General features: G+C 43.1%; 1 protein-coding gene and 1 non-coding gene across 2 annotated transcripts in view; one reads left to right on the top strand and one right to left on the bottom strand.

The window, feature by feature from the left end:
- The window catches only part of LOC137899703 (3',5'-cyclic-AMP phosphodiesterase 4C-like), a 53,820-nt gene that overhangs the window by 2,687 nt on the left and 26,784 nt on the right, over positions 1-24,349 (bottom strand). The window contains exons 4-13 of the mRNA XM_068743740.1: positions 9,359-9,550; positions 8,950-8,991; positions 8,346-8,382; positions 7,901-7,974; positions 7,772-7,821; positions 7,353-7,465; positions 3,456-3,549; positions 759-931; positions 576-674; positions 209-373 (exon numbers count right to left, since the gene is read on the bottom strand). Of these exons, the coding sequence (XP_068599841.1) occupies positions 209-373; positions 576-674; positions 759-931; positions 3,456-3,549; positions 7,353-7,465; positions 7,772-7,821; positions 7,901-7,974; positions 8,346-8,382; positions 8,950-8,991; positions 9,359-9,550 (1,039 nt within the window). The remainder of the gene's footprint in view (positions 1-208; positions 374-575; positions 675-758; positions 932-3,455; positions 3,550-7,352; positions 7,466-7,771; positions 7,822-7,900; positions 7,975-8,345; positions 8,383-8,949; positions 8,992-9,358; positions 9,551-24,349) is intronic.
- Positions 5,257-5,328, top strand: trnag-ucc (transfer RNA glycine (anticodon UCC)). Its single transcript has one exon. It is a non-coding gene; the product is annotated as a tRNA-Gly (tRNA).

The following is a 24,349-nucleotide window of genomic DNA, read 5'->3' as shown; positions in this document are numbered from 1 at the left end:
GGTCTGTTTATGTAATGATTGAACAATTATTTTGGAAATTTGCGAGAATGATCCAATTCATTCACGCAAACAGGGCAATCTTCCCAAGTGAATGCAGTACACTTCCATATGACTTATTTTGATCAAGTGGTAACTCCTAAACATGCTCTGAGCACCAGGAGATACCAGCATCATCCTAATATCAGCAGCAGCAGCTTCCTCAGCTTGCCTCCAAAGCAGGGGTGGACAGGAGGACGTGGGTGGACTGCACCACATCAGCTGCATGAAGGTTGTTGTGATAAGCTACGTCCTTATGGTAGTGGTCCTCCAAGGTCATCATGAAGGTGACGAAGGTGTCGTTTGGGATCTTAAAGGTTTTAAGAAGGTCTCGCTCCTGGAGGGGGTGAGGAGTAAGAGGAGAGGAACAGGAGTCTCGTCAAATAGCGCAGCTACTTTTGTTTCTCTTCTGTCGCGCTGATTAAAATTCATCTGGAAATTTCAACCAATTTCAACCACAATGGGTTGACAGTAACTGTTATTATATTTTGAATAGGTGTTGGAGGTTCATGAAGTGAGCAGCGGAGGGATCCCTCTACCTGGAAGACGGAGTACATGATCACCGTCAGAGGGCGGTTTCCGGAAAACTCTGATATTTTGAATATATCCAGACCCCAATGATTAATGTCTTCGATCTCCTGGAGAAGTAAAACAGGTCATCTATAAGACACTGAGCATGTGTGTGTGTCGGTGTGTGTGTGGGTGCGTGCGTGTGAACCTACCTTGGCCAGCAGACTCTCTTGCGGCGTGCTGACTCCAAAGCGAGGAATGCAGGCCGGGGCTAAGCTGGGGCTCGCTGTGGCCTTTTTCACGCCACTGATCTGTGACATGGGCCTCTTTTTCTTCTCCTTCTCCTTCGGAGGTGGAGACAGAATCTCCACATCGTGCCGTTTCTCTGCAACGTGTGCAAACACACGGAGGCGTGCGTCAGTGCATGATCCGCAGATACATTCAGAATAAATACAAAACCTTTTCTCCATTGTTACATTTCTCTCTATGTCAGGCAGGTTTTGTGACAAATCCCAGTAGTTTGGAGTATGGAAACACACATTTTACTACAGAAATAGACACAGCACCTTTATGCAAGTGACCCCAAATGATTGCTTTAGTATTAAACAAACCCACCTCTAAGAATAAATACTTTAAATGCCTTAAATCTCATCACAGCTGCTGCTATTCTGATGTATCTTTTTTACAACCAACGGCACCATGCTAACACAGTTAGTTCCAGCGAATGTGAACGCTACAGCACGTTGATGGAGTCCCAACAGTTGGTGGCGTTACATTTATCAGCTCTCAAAGCACTGAATACGAGACTTGAGCAAATGCCACACATCACAAACTCTCACATGACCTTTGCACGTTCTAACTTTCCAACATCCGTCTTTTAGACAGGCTGAGGTGCAAAGTGGCTAAACATAAACAGACTGCTCGTTCATTTCATCGCCGCAATGATCCTTTTAGTGGAACCGCTAACAAAGAGGACTGTTGGACCAGCAAACATAACGGAACATCCGTCTGTGAGGAAGGATATTGACGACGAGCCGTAAAAGCAGAATACCGTGCAAAATCAGAACAGGACAAATATGTAGTTTACTGTTTATAGATCAGGGCTGGAGGCTGGCTTGACAAAGAGCGTCGGATGCACGGATGATTAAGAAGAACTGCGACACACAGATACATCAGGAGAGCTCATCAAGGTATATAGGTGAACAGGACATACGGAAGCATGCGCGGAATACCAATGGTAAGGATTCTGGGTAGAACATGTCATTTTCTCATGAGCTCAGCTTCGTCGTGAGCGAGATCACGAAGCACTTCTCATGCTTCTCCGAATGCGAGTCGGGAAAAGGCTTCATCACCTCTGCATTTTTAACCCGCAGTTGCAGCACGTCATCCTTCAAGCATCCTTCAAGCAGAAACGGCGAAATCCTCTCTCCTCCGTATCAAAAATCTCTACGCAATGGAGGCTGCACCAGCAGAGGAGACAGCCTTGAAAATGACTCATCCTTGTTTGTATAAAACAGGGAAATAATGATCCTATTTTGACGTCACAGTCTGCTTTAATTCCTGTCTACATATAATCACTAGACTTTTATGTCCATGGATTTAAAGAGCACGGTAGGAGCAGCTGCTTGAATGAGAGCCCCGGTACAAAACACCACCATAATGATGCAGCGCAACCACCACAGAGTGGCAGCGTCACACAAGGTGCTGCCATGCCTCGCTCACCTATTTCACAGTGCCTCCTCTTCCTCAATCCCAAAACAATGGTGTTCATTTCCAAGTAGCTTGGCTTAACGCCGACATCAAAACGGCATCCGATTGACAGCTTCATCGTCTTTCGGCTGGACATCCATCGCAGCAGCAGGGCCGTTCTAGGCTGAGCCTCCAACTGATGCAGCACGCCGTCTAATAATATTGCACCCTGTTGCTACGACAACGACACACAATGTGTTCGGGAATGCTGTCTGTCACGGTGTCTCCTCTTTAGGTAAGGAAGAACCCTCGCCCTTTTCCATTCATCCCTATTAAAGTCCCCTCCTCCTTCCTTTTCTTATAAAAAGAAATAATGGTCTGAAATATTGAAATTCTGCTTTCCCTTTTTTTCCCCCTGAAGATTTACTCAGCTTCCTTTAAAAATATCCACTTTCTTTTCCTCCTAAATATTAATTGTATTTTACTTCCTTGCTTCAATATGCATTCAATCTTTTGTTTTTTTACCTCATTTCAGCTCCCATTTCCATTTCTTCCTTTTTTTTAATCACCTCCTTTTTGTCTCCGCTTTAAAAAATAAATAAATTGTCTTTATGCTTGAAAAAAAAATCTTCAAGCTGGCTCTTTATTTCTCCAGCCTGTTTCAAAAAAATAAAAGTTCTGCCTTCCATGATACACAATCCTTATCTTCTTTAAACCTAATTTTCTTCCCTGATTTCATATGTAGAGCATTGTCTTGTTCATGTGAAGCGTATCAACACATGTTGAACAGCAATGTATGCGTCGACGTATACTGTAAAGCAGAATAATCAAGGAAGAGCACTAGAGACACAAACACCTCACTGGCATGTTTGAATAGTTCATCGCATATTTTTTTATATTTTGGCATCCGTCATATTTATATCAAAGGCATAAGTATTAATATTAGAAATGTCTGTCAGTCTGAAATATAACAGCTCCACAAACTGCAGTCTCCAAAACGACAATAAGTTGAGTCAGTGTCTAAAAGAGTGGAAATTATAACCTTTATGACTGAGTCTGTTTTACTTGCCTGCATTACTTCTAGCAGATTCTGAATTTATATAAAAACAGTGGTTTGAATATTCTGAATTTTAATGCGGCAGCTTTCGGTGTGCTCCAGCTCTCGCCTCCACACAGCGAGGATTCCTCCATTAGTTCCCATCAGGTTAATTAAATCTCACCTAGGAAGGTGTTGGCGATGAACTCTGACACCTGATTCCCCGAGCGGCTTGTTTCTGATAGCTGCGTCAGCTCACGGTTCAGCATCCTCTTAAACTGTGTGAAGACAACCAGACAGGTAGCATACAATCATGTTAAAATAATACAGACAGGTGTGAAGGATTTAAACATGGCTGCAGGGGCCTAATTGTGACCCCTTTCTATCACTAAAAACAAAATACCAAGGGGGGGGGGCTCTGGGGCAACAAACTAAAGACATGTTTCCCAAAAGATCCAACTTCTCCCTGTCTCCTTTCCCGTCCTTATAGAGCAGGGGTCCCCAAACTACGGCCCGTGGGCCGGATCCGGCCCATTTCCACATTTGGCCTGGCCCCCTGAACAATACCAGAGACCAACGTTCCCTCTAAGGTGCGCTCGTGCGTAATTACGCTCAGTTTATAGGGTCTTTGCGCAGCGAAAATCTACGTTGCGCACAAAAGAAAATCCAAACTAAATAACATAAACACGTAAAAATTCGTTCTGCGCTATTTTCCACTATGACTGGCTGCTCCGGCTAATGATGAGATTCACATGTTTTTACGCATCTAATAGACGCCATTGTAAACGGGGTTCTCGCGGGACCACAGTACACACATCCTTTGCTTGTTCATTTTATCTGTTTTATTTGTAGATTTTTATCGCTTGTTTTTATGTTATTTATTTTTATACTATTGTGCACTTTGAGATTTTCTTTCAAATGTAATTTGCGTTTAAAATAAAATGAATTATTATGATATTGCTCAAAGTTGTCCAAGGGACCGCTCAGGGAGTTTGTGTGTTTGCGCAGACGCATGAATAATCAGAGGGAACATTGCCAGAGACCCAAAATAGAATTTACTTATTTTCCTTTCCATACAATATGGGTAGCCTCCCTTTTATTTGGGACAATTTTAATGATGGTCACATACGGCCAGAAAGTTAATGTTCCGGTGCTCTGTAATATCAACTTATTACATAGTAATTACTTTGTAATAACAGGGCAGGTTTCCTCACCTCCACGGTGGCATAGTTGGCAGCATTGTTGAGGGGGGCAAAATGGCCCTGGTATCGAATCCCACTACGGGAATGAGATGGAGCAGGGGCAACAGGGTAGGTGAGGAAACTTGAGGTATTCTCAGACCACAGCGTGTTGTTATGTTGTTCTGTGTTGTTGTGTTGTTATGTTGTGCTTTTTCCTTTTGTGTTATGTGGAGTGGGCGTGTCTCAGACCAGGTGACGTCGTACTGGATTCAAAACCAGTGCCTCTGGTCTAAAGTCAACAATGCTACTGTCTATTTATCCTAATGCTTGGTGGGGTAACATCTAGGTGGTGTAGTGGGTAGTGCACATGACTACCTGCTAGAAGATCCTGGGTTCAAAACCAGGGCGTGCAGCATTTGGGTTTTTTACAATAATTTGAGGTTTGTTGTTCGGTCCTCTGCAGCTGTATTGGATCAGCTGATTGATCCAGTCGTTCTTCGCCTCTGCACTTCGTGATAGTGCTGGAGAGAGACTGAGTTTGGGTGTGAGAGGCATTGCGTGTGTGACACTCGATTCATGTCACTGTGTGTAGTTGTGATGGTGAGATGAACCCTAGACTACAGCCTGCCTCCGCATTCGGCCCCTGAATGTTTAGGCACCCCTGCCATCATCACACTTTTCCTGTACAAACTGACCCCGGCCCTCCATCAGAGAAGGGAAAAGTGATGTGGCCCTCACAGGAAAAAGTTTGGGGACCCCTGTTGTAGAGGATGATTACGCTGAAAGGAAAAAGTCCACCTAGTGGCGTTGGTGGTATAGTGGTAAGCATAGCTGCCTTCCAAGCAGTTGACCCGGGTTCGATTCCCGGCCAGCGCAAAACATATTTTGGCTGTCGCCTTACAGCAAGAAGGTACTGGGTTCGAATCCTAACTGTAGAGTTTGTGTGTTCTCATCGTATCTGCGTGGGTTTCCTCCCACCTCCAAAAAAAACATGACATTTAAGTGAATTGATTACCTCCAAATCATCCATAGTGTATGAGTGTGCGCGTGAGTCTGTCTCTACGTGGCCCCGCCTCTCACCCATATCAAAGCTGTGATAGGCTCCAGCAACTCCCATGACCCGCAAAGATAAGACAATCATCAATCCATCCGTCTTCTTGTAGATGAGAATTGTCTCATGGATGGATGGATGGATGGAAAAATAAGCCATTAAAGCTCACTTCAACCTGTTGATGGTTCACATTTTTTTGGTTGGTAATCCACAGTTTGGAAGAAAAGTGCAAACTTATCACAGTTTCAAAAACGTTTTTCATGCACATTGGAAGACGGGTGAGACGATTACAACAGCGTGTTTGAAAGTGTTTTAAAATGTACTTGACATGCTGTAATATCAGTTCAGTTTAAACAGCACATGCTCATTTAGACGTAAATATGTTGTCTGTTTTCACACAGAAAGTGTCCAGCCTTTCCCTATCGCTTTATCGGAGAGGTGGCTTCCACTCTGGTTATGTAACAGGTCCGGCATGTGGTACCTCACGGCGGAGGGAGGGGGGGGGGAACGGAGTGAGAAGAGTGATGCTGCAGTGGCTTCACAGCTAGAGTGTAACGTGATACATATGGATGTAAACAAAGGCAAACATGCTGATGTGAAGCACAAGCTTTACCTGAAACTACAGCAGGACTAAATGAGATGATAAACAGACATGGCTGCTTCCTCTGTCACAGTTTTATTAACACACAGTCACAAAAAAAAAAAAATCCCGCTGAGCATCATATTTCTGCTGCTGCAAATGGATGAATACATGCATGCACAGCTCCACCCAACCTGATTATTAACCTGTCCTGAGTGAGATCTGATGGGAATGCTTACTCAGCATTCAGCTCCTGTGAAGGCAGCACTGCTGATCAGTAGATCCCAATGCAAACAAGACAAGCCAGCAGCATTCCCCGTCACTCACCTGTCCGAGGCTCCAGCACAGATACAGGCAGAGAGCCAATGCAGGCATGCTAAGCCACGCATGTTGATGCTAGAGGTTGCTAAAAATCCCAAAACAGCAAGCAGACACATTTGATGAGTGGCTGTAACCTGCTCACTTCATTCTCCAGAGTCAGCAGGGGGAGGTGGGAGCCTGAAAAGGAGTCCATATGGAGATGCAAGTTCCCACAGTGCCATGCGCTGAAGGGAGCGGGGGGGTGACAGGAGGGTGAGATGGGGGGAGGCTGGGGGCTATGGTTGTGGGGAGAAAGGGTGTGACTGCAGTTGCCCGTCCAACAACCATCACACAACTGTCAATGTGAAAACATTCACAGGGAGCGCGTAAGGAACCCCCTCCCCAAACTGCACGCAGTTCCCTCTTCTCTGTCCACTCACATACGTTCAGGTTCAGGGGCTGGGCGGAGGAGAGGGATCTGATTGGCTGAGCAGGAGATGGGGGGAGGTCTGAGTGTCGCCGCCAGACAGCGGAGAGAAGCACGAAGGAGGGAAATGAGGAAAGGCTGATTAACCCTTTCAGGAGAGGGAGATGCCATTCATAAACCTGAGTGTTTTTGGACACGCTGCAGCTGCTATTTTCACCTCATGTGCCTCAGATCTAAAGACAACAGGAGAGAGCTGAGAGGGCTTTTAATTCATGTTGAGCATACGCTCTGATTTTGATTCATAATTGCATGCTTCGTGAAAAATGCAGAAGAAAGTAAATAGATGCATAATAAATTATCACGCCAGGGTGATTCTATAATCTATGTTATCTGATGTGGCAGATCAATCAGTGCCACTGCAGATCGCCATGTCTTTATGGATGTGGGCTTTTAGAACCTTAATGCACGTGAACGTTCCCCCCGTCTAATGAATTGAGCATCCTGAAAGAGTCTATAGGAGGACGAGTCAAATGTCAGCTCACCTTATTGGATGCCATCTCGCCGACGGAGTGTCTCGTCTGCAGCGTCTCCAGCTGGTCCAGACACCAGTCCAGCTCCTCCAGCGTCTCCATAGCAAGCTTCTGGCAGGGTTCCTCTGAAAGGTTGGGGGTCACACATACATTTACGTTTAAGACTGGAGCTTCTCTAGGCGATTCAAAGATGTGGTGATGCTCTTTTTTTACGTGACAAATCAGTTTTTGTTGGTAAGCGTATTGCAATTGTATTGCCTTTAAAACCATGTTTGCATTTTATTCACAAACCAAGGGGCATAAAAATGAAACTCTTTCACAAATAAAAAAAAAAGATCAAACTTGCACCTTTTTGTAGTATTTTCATAAATGAACAAGAATACATTTGCCATTTTGTTTTTATGATAACAAGCAGGGATGCTCTCACTAACCTGTAAGACATGGCTTACATATGGGTGCCTGGTTGATGTTTGCCTGACGCCTGGGACAAGGAGCAGATGGGGTGTTAATAGAGGTAGAACACGAGCAGTTAGTCATCCAGCCTGTCATCGCGTTCTTACTTGTTTCCCGCACGATCTTGCAGATGTGTCAAAGCAGCAAAGTTACTTCTCACTGTTCGGAGACTGGCAAGAACCTAAAAATAGGGGTGTGTGTTATGAAGAGGTACGAAAGGACAGGACTCACAGGTCTCCTTTGTCTGGAACAGAAGCCACTTTGCTCTAAAAATAATGAGCCAGCCCCTTACTCAGTCGCTTATCTGAACTTCTAGTCTGAATAAGCCATTAGCTACTCAGCAAGGTTGCTTTTCTAGATTCTCACATGTGCTACTGAGCACCAGCCTGTGAACAAACAATAAGTAGCAGACGACACGAATTCAAAACGTGACGGAGAGACTTAACTCATTCCCGTAATGCAAGCGATGAAAAACACGTCTTGTGTTGCTGAGGCCCATGAACTGTGGAAACGTCTGGTTTTAAAGTTCCAGGAAAACACAATGCTACTAACCTGTGCAAATGGAGTCACTATCATGTCTTCTCCATGCCTGCAGAAACCACAAACACAAATAGACACCATTTCAAAAAGCCATGTGAGAGGCCAAATATCACATATCACACTGGAAACATTGTTCTGTGATTGTTTTAGTTATACAAATATATTCTCAGAGGTGAATGCAGATTATATGATTTTTCTGTTGACATGATTTTTTTTCCAGTATCCCAATTGTTTGTCGCTCCCGTTAAACAACCAGAAAATATTGTCTACTTGGTTTGTGCTAACGCTTCACTCTTGGCCCTTGCTTTGCTTTGGCTGACCGGGTGCAGGAGACAGTGGTCGTGCATTGTGTGCCAGAAAAGCCATCATTGGGAGGGGTGGTTCATTTTGGAAGCATCACAACATGCATCTAAGAACTGTTGAGTGTTAAGTTAGCACATACGTCTCTCCAGCAAGCATTTCCAAAACCTTTGCAGGGTGATAATATCAGAGATAAGTGTTCACGACACGTTCTCCAGGTTGGGGTGTAAGGGGTGGAGGGATAATTCATGACAACAGGGTAGAGCACATAGAGATAGGCAGAAGAACCACAGAGTGTCTTCACACTTTGTCTCACCGAGATAGCCAATTGACTTCCCAATGCTTCGATCCTTCCTCCCTTCAAAACAAAGGAGTGACAGCTATTGGTGTTCAGGGCCCCATTTTTACACTCTGGTCTCAAACAGACTGCTGGATTCACACGTACATCTTTAGCTGTAAGCAGGAAGCAACATCTAGTTTGGAGCTCTAATCGTGTCTGATGAGATGTTTACACTGACAGACATGAAGCCTGTCAGCAAAAGACTCTTTAAAGTGGGAATGTAAATAAAGACACACTTGGATTTTTTTTTTTTTTGTATCCAGGATCTATTCTGGACTCAAATGGAAAAACCCAAATGAATAAATACATTTACACACAACGATTGACGTGAACGTGTCAGGTTTAAGTGTCAGCGTGATGCAGACGCTGCCTCTGTAATACTCACAGGTCGCTGGTGGTGGACGAGTTGCGGGACATACTTTTGGGGGACAGTTCGAAGTCTGAGTCAGAGCGGTAGAGGAACGACTCCCGGCGCTGACTGTGGGGGAGGTTGGCCTGAAGTACCAGACCGGAACCCGGGCTGGTCTGAGAGTCCAGTGGACTGCGGCCCACCGCCATGCCATTCTCCATGTCAAAACTACAAAAGAGAGAAAGAGAGAATGAACACATAGTCCCTGTGTATTCAATGCAGCTAAATAATCTGATTCTTGCACGTGGAGATGGAAAAGAGAAAAGCTCTGGGAATCTTTATTTGTTAAATTGATCCAACCAAAGACAAAGTCAGCTGAAGACATAAAATCCTTGTAAAACTCAGGATAAAATCAAATTTGATCAAATTAGAATGCTCCAGCACCTCCTTTCCTGGTCATAACAATAGCAAATCCAGCATCAAGAGAGCAATAGCCGTTTGCTTTGTGTCTATTTTTAGCGCAGCATGCCTGCAGCTTTCATGCAATAACTGTGATAAATGAAAGATGACTATTATGCAATCGATGGTGAATGAATGGCCCAATTCACAGAAGCAGGGAGAGAGGCGAGAAGGCTGTATCCAGCACCGTGATGTGCTTCAGCATCTCATACCTGATTGGTGTAACGTGGCAGAGAGGGGCAGGTTTGCAGCAGGGCTTGCCTCAATGGTAATACCCCCCCCTACCACAATATATAACCTCCCCATACCCCATTTTACAACACACCCTCCCCTTGGCTCAGGGTAGTCGGCCGTGACGAGGCTCCATGAGAGGAAACCAGTGACGTCAGAAGCTATAAATAGATCTGCCTGCCAAGAAAGAGGGGCATGGGGAGATATGTGATATACCGGTAGATGACGCATTTACCCCCAAGAGAGAGTGGAGAGGATTTCTTCCCTCAATATGAATATACATGTTTTTTGAAATACTTTTGTCTGGTTGATTCTCAAGTGCTTGCAGATAAAGTAGAAATGCACTATTTATTCATACACCTACACTATATATTTTTTTCTGAGGAATACCTGCATGAGCAGATACTGGCTTCAACCATAATGGAATATTTTGACCACAAAGCCAGAAATATATCTCATACATTTTGCAGCATTTAATGGCAAGGTGACCCTGCACCTTGCATCGAATAATGCGGACAGTTTTTTTTTTCCAGTTTCTCTACGAAATCAAAGGATTTGATAGCTAATCAGACATCCTATTAATTTACTGACCACAACAATGAACTCATATGATGAGGATTATAACATTTGTTTTTAGTCATCTCCTGTAGTACTAACAAAGACAAATATAAGCAATCACACTTCCACAGATTATTTACATTTAAAGTTCTTCATACTGATAATCAGCATTGTGATTTTCAGCAGCTGCAGTTTACCAGATTTAGTCTACTAACACGGAGACGGCCCCCACTCTTGAGAACATATGGTACTGCAACATGTGTGACAAGGACACATCTCTTCCAATTTTTTCTACTCCTATCTTTTTATTTTTTTTAAATATAAAGTACATCTAATGCAATAAATAAATTGCATTGTATACATGTCATTGTTTTTTCTGCAGAGTAGCTGTCTGATTTCCCCAAATCGCTCGTTGCAGTCATACTGGGCATCGGGATTTTGGGAAGACTAACAACAAGTGGATTATATGGCTCTATGTGAGGGTATAATAAGTTACTGCTGTAGAAAGGGGAAAAAAGGCAGGCAGCAATATGAAGAATATTCATTTTATTGTCATTATACACCATGTACAATGAGATTAAAAGGAGCTTCTCCTTCGGTGCCACAACAACATCAGCAATAACAACAACAACAGCACAACAACATAGTAACAGCAAAAAATGAATACATTTGCAGGACGGCATTAGGACATGATTGAAAATTGTATATATATATATATATATACAATTTTTACAATATACAGCACATTGGCTGTAATTGTTAAGTCAAGCATTCTCTGTTTAAGCAGGCAGACAGGCAAACAGGCAGACAGATCAGCGTTCGGTTCGCTTGTTCGGTTTCAGCAGGCACAAGAAGTTGACCTTGTTCTCCTGCCTCCAGCATTGTTCTCCGTTTCTCTGACGTAAATGACAGCTCCCTTCACTCTCCTTAACTGTTTTTATTAAACTTTTCTCACACACACACACACACACGCACACCCGCACGCACACACACACACCCTAAACTATGTTTTTGTTCCCAGGATGTAGTTTGAACCTCATCTCATTTTTTACTTTCAAACAGATGAAAATGAACAACCAATGGTATTGATTTAGTTAATCCCATGCCCAGAGCGCTCACATTTTTAACATTCAATTTGGTCATTTCTAATAAACTTTAGATTATTTTGACCATTGTCATGGGAAATGCAAATTATGACCAGCTCCACTGACTTTGTGTTCACGATTCACTCGTGGGAAACCAGGAATGGGAGTTCTAAGGAATGTTCTGCTGTGTATAGGAAAGTGATGCAGAAAACAACCATCGTAGTGGGTGATGACACAGGCCCAGGGTTTAAGGTCAACCCACACACATACATATGTGTATGTGTAGCGTGGGAAAAGCCCAAGAGGCCTAAAGCATCACGCCAGGAAAAAGACAAGAGCTGAGGAGGAGAGAAGGAAAACATTTGGTGTGTGTTTCTCATCGCTATTGTACATCTGATCTGAAAGCAGCATGAAAACAACACGTTTCCTTTCCATGTCAGTGTGTGGTTTGCAGACGCCGTTTACTCATGTTGGGCAGCATGAAAGTTCATTCAGACTAAATCAAGGCAGGAAAGAGAGAAACTCTGTAAGTGTACAAATATTTCATTGATGAAAACGTTACATCTAACATAAATGAACTTTTGACGATCACTACTTGTGACAGGAATAAAATCACAAGAGCACTTTCAAAAATGTTAAACAAAAGACACAAGCATAATAATAATATATAGGAATCATGATGAAAAATCAACTCTAGAAAATACCTGTGCACCCATAAATGTGCCAAGATGGTGCAGATGAGCTTGTTGAGCATCCGGAAACAGGTCAAATTTAGAAAACAAAGTTTCAATCGTGGCCAAACAATGAAGAAATAACATGCAAGAAAGGAAAAAGAGTAAAAGACAAAAGCGTCCAGGGCTTACACTAACTGACACGGATTCAAATCCATCACCAGCACCGCGTTAGGTATCTAATGAAAGAATAGAAAATGATCTAACATTTCTGGGTTACAAAAGGGAAACATTCCAGGCTCTAATTTTCCATGATGTTTCAAATGATTTTAAGACGTCTTAAAATCATTAGAAATAATTACATGTAAAAGACTCTTTGTCCTTTTGCTCACATGCCTCTCCTAAAGTACCAACCATGATAAGAAATATGATTATCTATGTAGCTGTACATGATTAAGACATCAAAGGATTTTGAGCATTCTACATTAATATGCATATCCTAAAATAGCTGGATGTTATTGTATTTTCATTACTATTCCATTTCATACATGGAAAGAAGATGAAATATTATTATAAGGTTTTTGTTAGAAAACTATTTCCACCGTTGTATAAAAACCACACTGGACTAAAAGCACGTCTCCATGCACGCCGTGCACAGAGAGCCAACGCTGTGTCCAAAATCTACTTCTGATCTCAGAACAGATCATGTCTCTCTAATTATAGCGGAGGGGAGGGGAAGGTGTCGAGTCAAGCCAGCCGCTGTGTTTAGTATTTTTCTGCGTGACCTCTGACCAACAGGCGGAGGAAGGACTCTTGGCTTTGAAAACAGCAGACGATCAAAAGACACAAAGAAGAAAGAAAAGAAAAATAATCCGGGGGGCTTTAATTAACGGGCTTTGATCCACAGCCGATCCCTGGTGCAGGGTGGATATATTTATTACTACAGGCTGAAGAATGCAGAAGTTGCTTTCTTTTTTTTATTTCTACTATCTCTACAGTATGTCATATGTGTTTGCGTAACCAGTGTTCATCACCGGCTTTTATTCTCTGCCAAGATCTGAACAGGTCATCAAATGAGACTCTACTTTGTTAATTACAGCACAGTTCATAAATAACACATCCGGACAGGGACTAATAGGCTCTATGGGACAGCACTGGTATGTTATTAATTTTAGTTATCAGTCTGAGGCTCTATGGGACATTAATTCTATTTGTGCAAAAATCTAAAAGGACTTTAGAGAGGCAGGCCAGAGATTGCAGTCATTCAATATTTGTTCAAAGCTATTTATGTAGGACAGTTTTTCACTGCATTGATCATTTGAACTGTCCTGCTGTAGTCGAAGGACAGTCTGAGTGCGTATCAAACGTGTTTTGATACGCACTCAAATGTTTTGTGATGTGTCTGTACTTGTATGTTTTTTGTATTTTGTCATTACTGTTACATGTAGCACAACTTCACCGAGAAAAATTCCCAGTCTGAGTGTGAACCCTCACTGACAATGGCAATAAACACCTTCTGATTCTGATTCTGAACACAACAGCGGCCTTTATAGAAGGCTGGACCTTTGCATCTGAAGGCAACTCGTGCTAAAATGGTTAAAGTTTTGAAGCGCAGGGAGCCTCAAAACTCGATATCGTCCTCCCGACTTGTATTGATCACAGAGTCTATGTGCAGTGATTAGCTCAGTCCGCCCAGCTGTGGCAAAAAAAAAAAAAAAAAATCTATCATCGCTGATCAGCATTAACATTATTAGAAACTGGTTAGACGGAAAACACAGAAGGGCAGGACTACCCGGAACCACACACACACACACACACACACAGTCTCTGATTATACGCCCAGCAGTAGAAATCTAGTTTTGGCTAAAGAATCGACCTGAAAATCGAACAGCCTTACATCACACAGGTGCACGAACACACACACACACACACATACACACACGCACACGGTCTGGCTTTGCCCGAAAATAGGTCATGCTGAGTGCCTCCCTAATCATGTTCATATGGCACTAATTGGCGCCTTTCGGTGTACAATGACTGAGTCCGTCCATAAGGCAGGGGTGTGTCGCTTCCTCTTCAAATTAGCCAAGACCACCCAGGAGCAGCCAATCGCATCACTGATTAATGGGACACGAATAGATGGAGACAACAGGGAGAGAGTGTTCTTTTGCTTGATTTACTAATTATGTATGGTTAGAATAATTACATTATTGAAATTAACAAAACACACTGCGTAAACCTGACAAAACAAAAATCCCATAAAGATGAGTTCTATCTGTAGGGACGTACAGTACGTATAAGATTATCTTGAATATTCTAAATGCTTTGCTAACATCTGATGTAACCCACACCTTTGCTGACCCACAGTAAATTTTGTCTCTGTGTCAAAGAAAAAGCAAATGAAATTGTCAGAACTGCAGCGATTCATGTCTCAGAGCACCCAATGCGGAAGCGAAAAAAGAGCGCTGCTATTGCATCGATGCCTACTAATATTGCATCACGATTAGTACCAGAAGAAAAGAAAAATGCATTCATTATTTAGATTTCCAAAAAAAATAAGCTGACAAGATTGAGATACTGTACATTCAACGTTCCAGACTTCAAATTTGTAAGAAAGAGATCTTGAACACGATCCTGAGTTATTTTCTGCCTTCTTATTTTACATTCTCAGATGTCGTCAGTCCCCTCCAAGCAACAGCCCTCGCCTAACTTACCCTTCCAGGCGTCCTGCTGTGCGGATAGAGCCGTGGAGCCGACCAAGCTGTGTGGCAACAGGCTGCATGAGGAAGCCCCGTTTCTTCAGTCGAAGCAAGACGTCCATACTCAACACTATCATTTGCTGCTATGATAAAACAATGAAATGGAGCTTCTTTGTGTTGAACTTCTTTCTCGGTATTGATTCCAGGACACTCACGACACTATTCTACCAGTCAAGTCTTGCTCTACACAATTACACAATCACAAACACTGCTGACGTCAATTGTGGTTTCATGGCTGTTACTGCAATGCAGATGAACCAGCTCTCAGGCCTGCAATTATTCCCAGCTCTCTTTCTCTGTAGGTTTGTTTTTGCACCAAGTAAACGACGAGAACACACAGAACGCTGTGAAATTTTTTTTAATGAGGCAAGTTGAAAAGATCTCATTCATGTGCCTAAAAATGTTTGTCACTAAAGTCTAGACGCCTGTAAAATATATAAACTTGATGGAGGCATGACATCATCTCACACAGATGCGGGTGAAACATGACCATTGTTCCATTTTTTTTTTATCAGTTTAGCAAACTTTTCTTTTGTGATTCTGGAACAAAATGTGCCAGACTTAGTTTATTTCTTTCTATTTGCTTATTCAAATTCATGTTGGAAGTTACTATTAATTTCCAGTAACAAATTAAGTGTAGAGCATAGAGATATAAATTGTCACTTCTTGTTTAACCCCTATGGTGACTGACTCCACTCCACACATACTGTTACATTGAAACGTAGAATATTAAAATAAACGATAATATAAAAATCAGCACTTTAGCTCGAACATTCCCAGTTCCATACTTTTGAGGACAGCTTGACAAACTTTGTCTAAGGACGATTGTTGGGCGAAAGCCAGAAAAAAGCTGGGAAACAGGTTTTCATTTCAGGTTGTTCTCTTTAACTATTAGGGACTTGCCAGGTAAATATCTTCCAGGCTCCCACCGCAGTTAACCTGACTGTACGCATTACGCTGCAACATGCAGGTGGCTTAAAGCGACCCTTGACCTCTTGTACAATGAGCTGTGTGTCACGTGGCGGTGTGTGGACAGGCGGCGAGGCCAACCTGCCGCGACGCCACTGAAGCTCCGATCTCGTTTTTTTTTCTTCTTTTTTTTCGGGTATCAAACGTTATCGGCCTTAAATTCCATATCAGTCAGCCAATCACTGCTGTCGGATGAAGGTTACGCATCTGACCACATTACAGAATAAAGAAAGCAAATTTTACGAAATATTTTCTAATCATGCATTGATAAATCAATTGCAGCCTTGGTTTTATCAGTCTATATTCACATCGCCACGGCAGGCTCACTATGAAGCCTTTTCCTGTACATGATTTCTCTTCAGTGGATAAAAAGAGTCGTGTAGACAAGAACAAGATCAAGAACTCACAGCCGATATGTTTGATAAATAGCATGTCTAATTCACCAAAGGGCCTGATAATCCTAGAAGATAAGACAGATGCACAGCAGAGCGCTATTTTGAAAATGTTACTCAAAAACAGATGAATTTCGTTACAAATCCCGGGATTTATTACAGCCAGATGCTGCTCCATTAATTCATCCCGGGGATACAGCGAGCCGGAGAAAACATGTTGTTGAACTGGTGGCTTCACTTTATCGCGCGTTTTATCCACTGACTATATTCAAACACATCTGCAGCGTGACAGACAACAAGAGCCGAAGCTGCCGAGACACACGATGCTCAAGTCAATGCTGAAAAGCAAAAAAGTGTAATTGTCCTTTAAGATGTTGAAGAAGAAAGTTAATGCTGGCATTATTCACCAAGAGTGCGTCTGATAGCTCTATTCATTATGATGACACTGAATGAAAACTCTACGCGACTCCCTAATGAGCTGCGGCGGCGTCTTGTTTCACGCGCCGCAAAGAGCACGACGCTGCATTACCATGAGGCATTTAATCATGGCTGCCACCAGCATGCTGGGAGCCAAACCCTGTCTGCACGGCAGCACCTTCAGGAAACAGCACGGCTAATTCTAATTCTTATTTACTGTATTACATGAAGTCAAATATGGCGAATTAAAGCTATTAAATGGAGTAAAATTGAAGCAACACCATCAAACTCGTGAAAAAAGGTTTCGTTGTTTTGTTTTTTTAAATGTTGGTGAGTGTTTAAAGTTCAACATTTACCCTTTAACACATCAATATTCATTATGGACTCTTAACAAGCTGTTGTGCAGCTAACTGACGAAGATAAACTGCATATTATTGTCTTTGTTACAAGACAGGTGGGAGGTTGCAGCATCACTCCTCTGTGATTCATCAGTGATGATGGATACCTGCTGGACCATTCTCTAATCATTACTATTATTAGGATGACTTAAGCTATGGTCTACGGATGAACACACCAATATCTAGAGAAGCACTCAGAGAGCGCAGACCTCCTCCAAGCAGCCATTCCACTCCTATTTGGATTTACACCGTCCACAAGGTGATCTGGATAATCATCAAAAGGTTCTAAATTGTTCTTGGTATCTTTATACACCAACCATGTTAAAATTAAAAAGTACCCGGGGAGGAGAGATACCTCATCAGATGACTTCAAAATGTACATAAAACAGTGCCGTGAGGCTGCAACTACACATTTATTATTATTAGTTCATTCTTAAAAGTCGTGTTTAGGTCTACAAAAATTAAGAAGAAGCTAAATGTCTGCACTGATGGACGTGAACTTCACAAGGTAAAGCGACGGTGAGGAAAGCGGCATGTTTCTGTCAAGTAATTATAGTCATCCTCACAGGGTGGAGGATTTAAAGGGCTTGGTTGTGGTAGTTGTAGTTTATCCACGGGGGCCATAAATACACATGACTCTGTGTGCATTAGAAATCTCCCTTTGAAGATGGTTTATTTGTACGTTGACATTTGAAAGACAGGAGGATCCTCTTTGTAAGGCCGCGGTTGTCACAACTTCATGGAAGGCTGGTTGCAGAAGTCGTCACATTCCCTTTGGTGACTGTCTGCAGGTACGTTCAGGTGCACACATCTGGCATGAATTAAATGCATCTTTGTGCATCCTGCGTGGCACACGGGTGATGTGGGGTATCAGAGGTGCGCGCACGAACCCGCACTGAGAGAAATGGTTCAGAGAATAGACTTGATCTCAATATGTCAAGATATGGGCGGCACGGTGGCACAGTGGGCGGCGCTGGTGCCATCTGCGGATATTTGGGCTGCGTGTTTGCATGTTCTCCCTTCATCCGTGTGGCTTCTCCGGCTTCCTCCCGCAATCCAAAGCATGTACCGGTAATATGGGAGACTTTTTGACTCTAAGTATCCTTAGATGCGAATGTGACCATCGCATAGTTTTGTCTTTTTGTTGGTTAATTAGAAGACAAGACAAAGAACGACTGTGAGGATATTGTAACACCAATATAAGTACGCCAGAATGATTTAGTGCCAGAAACGCCAGGTGACCAGCCACACCGGGAATAATTGCTAATACAGAAATATCGTAGTAAATCACAGGTCTAAAGAAATCGGATTTTGAATACTAAATTGATGATTGCACTAATCCTTTGAATAGCCCTGACATGAGATAAAGCCTCACGCAAACACAGCTCAAAGACGCTGCAGCTACAAGTAGTACAGTTCTGTTCAGCAACGTGACAATAATAAACTCAGAAAGACAGGCGGAATATACCATCATGAACACTACAGACAGTGAGTGTTGCTGCTCCGTGTGGATCAGAACCACATCTGGCCTACCGTCTGCGTTTCTGCACGATGTCGATGGGCCGGTTGACGGCACACGGCGACCCGCAGATACTCCCATTCTTCACTTTGAAGTAGCGATCCTGGACCGAGGGGGCCAGATAGATGCAATTATTGGGCAAACTCATGCTTGTGGTTGTTTTTTTGTCTCCCATCTGCTTTGTCCTCCACTGATCTTCCTTGTCCTCCTTGTCCAGGAACTCCTCTACTAATCCTTTGCCTCTCTCTGTCCTCGTCCCTCCACAGCACACCAGGTTTCCATTGACTTGCGCACAGACAGAGGAAAGACCTCCTCAGTGTATTTTAGTATCATACCTCAGAAGAAAAGAAAAAAGGTAGAAGGTGGAAGAAAGTTAGGCTGATCAATGCAGCGTGAATTTCAAAGAGCCACTTCGTCAGGCCGACTCTGGCTCCATGTGGTTTGGAGAGCTGAATGTGGGGAGGGAAAGCTGTAGGGTTCAAATCCATATTGAGGAGTTCAGAGCAGGGTTCTCTCTCTGCTCTAGAGAGACACTCCTCCCTTCCTCTCCCCCTCGGTCTCCCTATGAACACATGGAGGCTTTAAAAAGAGCCTGAAAAGTGTGTGTGTGCGTGTGTGTGTGTGTGTGTGTGGGCAGTGAGAGAGATAGAGGGGGAGGTCTGTGTTAATAGTAACAGCTTTACACGTGTCTGCATGTATGACTATGCATGTGTGTGCAGTAATGCCACCATCTTGTGTGTGCGTGATAACGACCTTAACACACACACAATCGCCACAAGTAGATTGTCGGGTATAGAATCGGGTGGGTTTTTTTTATGTCGTTTGCAGGACAATTCTGTGCTGCAGGAGAGGAGCACCAGTTTGTCTCACCGCAGAGAGTGGCTTTCATGACCTGATCATTTCACCGACATTGCAGGCAAATATTTGTGTGTTGAGACACAGCTGAGACGGACGTGTTTGCGACACATAAAAGCTCTTCCAGCGTATAAATCTGCTTCTTGTAAAATGGGTCCTGGGTCTAATTTTTTGCACAAATAAATGCTGATTTAGGTGTAAAATACTCCAAAGGAGTCATTTCAAATCTGTTTGTATTTGCTCAACAATTTTCACGGGACTAAAAAAAAACAGGCACACAAAGGAAGCATGGACAAGGACAATGTTCATAATAATAAGAGCGACAAGCATTAGGTCACAAGAGTGTTGGTGGGAGGGATAAGCTCAAGCCCCTCCCTCCTCGTGCAACATGCTTCAGTAACACGCTGGACTGGAAACAGATGCCGGGATGGAGGTGCGCTGGGAATGAGGCGTTTGTGAGGCCACTGTGTAACCAAATCCACCAGCCGGATGACTTCTACGGTCCAGCTGGCCACCGGCTCCGATGACAGCATAGCCGCTGGTAGTGGGAATGATCTGAGGGCCGAGGTTGCTTGTGTGTTTTTGTGCACGTGTGTGATTGGGGGGTCGTGTATGTATAGTGTTTATGTGTGTCTGCACCAAGATTAAAATGACACAGCATTAATTAGGTTCAATATTATAATAAGCCTCCATTAAAATATTAGATGTAACACAGCAACTGATGAAGTGCAGAAGCATCCAGGTTAAAAAAATAAAAAATAATAATTTGAGTCAATGGAAATGATGATTACATTCTATTCAGGAGTGTCTTCCATCTAGCAGCACACAGCTTCCAAGGCGGCATTGTAAAACGAAGCTTCACAGAGAGCAGAAACAGTTCGAGTACAGATTCAGCCTCCAGGATTCGGAAGGAAAACCACATCTAGATTTTAAAGAGATGAAGCTCACAGGAGACGCAGTCAATCATCAGGCGTTAGGCAAGAGACGCCGCCACTCAGAGCTCTGTGAACAGTGAACAAATCTTTTCTACAGTCTGGGTTGAGAATGGTGAACATATTTTTAAAGATATGTTTCAGCGGTTTAGTTCTTCATGTGAGGAACATCCGACAGGTTTGCTGGCAGTGTAATATCTTGCAGGCGTTTCCTGCTCATTTGTGAGATGTGTTATACTGATTTAGGTTCTTTTGAGGCAGCAGCGCCACCCTGTGGAGAAATCTTTAAGTTGAAAGGTCCAGGAGAAAAAGAGCAGTGACTGCAATGACCATGTTTCTGTGAGGTCATCGATCAGTGTGATCAGAATCACCATGAATCCTTTATCAGGATTTATGCTCACTTTACAAACACTCTTCATGTTTGGTTCCAAGTCAGATCCTTTTCATTAGAACTTGTGAAACTTTGAAGTTTCATCTGGTTTAATTCGTTCACATGCAGCACTTATTATTAGTACTACTGAACGCACGCTGCTTCACCTGCGCCTCCCACAAAACACACAACCCACAGCTGCAGCTGAAAACAAGTTGTTATTTCAGAGGGCAGTGTTTTGTTGTCTTTTGGATCTTTATCTTTGCTTTTCCAAGATAAGCCGATCGAGCATGCATCGACATGTTCTGCAATAGGAAACAAAGTCAAACCGATTTGCCGAGGATGTATTTAGTCATCATACGACTGTAGCGCCACTGGGTCTGCTCGCAATCCAGCAGGGGTCGCTTTGTGCCTACAATTTACACAATGCTCACTCACTAAAATAAAACAAAAAGAACACGCACACACGCTTTGAGCAAAACCACAGTAACCAGGCAGGGCACACACTTCTTTCATGGTTAACAAAACAAAAACTGAAATGAACTCAGGAAATGGCCGCAAAGTATCTGCAGCAACTCTTTGACGGAACAATCAATAAGGATTCGGGGCCGGGTGCCAGGGTGCTGTGAGTGTGTACGTGTGTTTATAGGCTAATAGAAAACACATGTCACATTCACGTGTCATGTGCAGTCACACTGGCGGGGTTGGGGAATTATTCCAAGCTCGAGGGCTTTATTTGGGGGTCTGTTGTGTTATTGTTGCCTCCCCCCATTATCACTTCTGCTCCGCATGGGCTCAGCTGTGGCAGCTCTAGGTCATCCACAATATTCCTATTGGGAATGCACTGGATAAGCTGGGCTCAATACCGGACCGGCACAAGACTGACCAGGCTAGGTGGCCGATGTTGTTCTAGGAATTGTGATCCTGTTTACTTTCATAGATTTAAGCTTTAAAAGATCTGGCTATTACCTCATTCGCTCACGTTAACAGGAGTCGTTTATCAGCGGGAGTCACTCTAGCGTCCTGCCAGAACATGTTGTAGTAATAAATCCCAGTTTTTATCTTTGTTAAGAGATCTGCAACTTTTAAATGAAACCTCAACAAGGTGAAGAACATATGCGTCTTTTGTCAGGTGGTTTCTGCTGCCTGTCACAAAAAAAAAAAGTAAGTTGAATAATGATGTCAGAGGGGATTAGATTCTAAAGGAGACTCTACTTAAATGACCCATATTCTACCCTTTTTCACAAGAAACGCCTTTGAAAACGAAAATGAAAAAAAACTGAGTTGAATTGAATTGAATGAATGTGCACATGCATGCACATTCATTCAAAGACACACATCTTGTGCACATTTTCGTACTGTGACGTCACAGTAAGTTAGATTTCTTCCAGAAGCGTTTCTGTACTTGATTACAGAACTATTTTTATTTTGCTGTTTTGGGGTTGATAATGACCCAAACCCTCCATAATAGTGTAGTAACATGGGAAAAGTGAGTTTTTCATAATATCTCTCCTTTAAACGTCTGCTTGCAGCTGTGAAACTAGTTGCTCCTTTCAGATATTTGTGTCTCCTCTTTGTGAAGGCGTGGTGTGCGTTTGTGGTCATGTTGGGAGTCAACCACCAATCCAGCAGGAGCGTGGAGACCTGGGCGGCGCCCACCAGCTTAACGCTTACGAGGACTGAGAACAGACAGGCATGAACACACAAGCAGCACACTCTGGATCACATGAAAAGACATGACACACGTCCACGGAAGGCTGCGCATGTTTACCATCAGTGGCAGAGGCAGGGGCTGGACAAACAACAACACCCTCCCCCTGCTCTCAGACCATCAACAACGCCACGCTTAAGACTGTGCTGCATGTGAATCTGCTTTAAAACGGTGCTCCATGCACTTCAGCTCTGTGCGTTCAGTCATCAACGGTTATCTCAGGTTTACTGCGCTGAAATATGTCACAGGAAGACTTAAAAAAACAAAAAACAAAAACAGGAAGTATGTTTCTTAACACTTGCCACAAAGAAAACAGACTTCCTCTCTAAAGAGGTTGGGTAAAATGCCAGCAAATAAAGGAGCAGTGCAAATTAAAACCACGAAGGAGCATGCAAGCATCTATTTATTTATAAAATACGTGTTATGAAAGCATCAGATCTCCAATAGATGGGTCTCAGCTTTTAGTTCATTACTATAATGATAAACTTCATTTACCCTAACACCTTTTACTGGTCTATTTTTTCCCCAAAACAAAGAAGTGATATTATAACAACGGTGTCGGTGCCACTGTAGAAAAAAAGAGTTCACTTTATCTCAATGCATCCGTCCCAGTTAATGCTGCTCCACTTTTTCTGCTCCACTTTTACACCACTGAGGTGAAATCGATTTCGGAGACACAAAATTGAAATGAACCAAAAATAGAAGCGCTCCTTGAGTCTGTGGGCTGAAACCAAACATGGTATTCGCAGTCGGATGTTTTCACTCTCCTAACGTGACGCTCGTACTTTTACATATCAGATGGCATTAATTATTCCAACCTCTATAGAATAAAAGATCCCTTTGTGTAATGTAACTTAAAACTGTAAAATAAGCGCCAACTATCATTGGCGCCCAGGTATTACCAAAAACAATGTCTTACTGGTACAAACAGTGTGACCCTCAGCCGTTTCTACAGCAGTGGCCGGGACAGTGAACCCATTACTGCGATACATGGTGGCCCCCAGAGCTTGTACTGTCATGAATATGAGCATGGAATAGATGAAAGATGATTAGTTTGGGAACATACCCGAGACACGAGTGTCTCCGACCGTGTCCAGAGGCCGCCGGCGCCGCTTTCCTTGCCAACCGGAGGTCTTTGTTCATTGTCCCTTCTTCAGCTGCTGACTCATGTGTGACACTCTGGCTTGTAAAGAGAATAACCTGAACTTCTGAATCGATCCGCTCGTGTAGATCTCTGACTTCAGACTGATGCCTTCGTCTCTTAAACGACGGGATTTTTCAGAAATGACTGAGGTTTTTGTAACCCAGTAAAACCAGAAATCAGGAACAATCCAGGAATAAAAATAAAACAACTGGCAGCCAGGGAAGAGCTGACAAATCCTCCGTGCTTCAGGATGCACTGAGGTCCCAAGCAAGCCTCAACAAGAATGTCTGGAGCGTGATATTCCTTTAGTCTCTCCAGAAGAAGAAGGAAGCAGACAGCGAGCTGAGGTAACCGAGGGATCAGCAGCACTGAAGGATTTTCCACAGTCGCCCTGCTTCTCTAACAAGTTTGTTGTCGCTGCCGCAGCAACGGCAAGCGAGGTCATATTGATTCCATCGCTGAAATGGAGTTTAACAGCACAGCTTCAAATTGCCCAGTAAAAACAGAAGTACCAGAACGCAAAGCTAAAATGTTTGCTAGCTTTGGTACTTCACTTC

Source organism: Brachionichthys hirsutus, chromosome 9 (assembly GCF_040956055.1).
Source record: "Brachionichthys hirsutus isolate HB-005 chromosome 9, CSIRO-AGI_Bhir_v1, whole genome shotgun sequence".
In the NCBI taxonomy this organism is placed as follows: Eukaryota; Metazoa; Chordata; class Actinopteri; order Lophiiformes; family Brachionichthyidae; genus Brachionichthys; species Brachionichthys hirsutus.
Note: the sequence above shows the minus strand (reverse complement) of the source record. Positions and strands in the feature narration are given on the sequence as shown.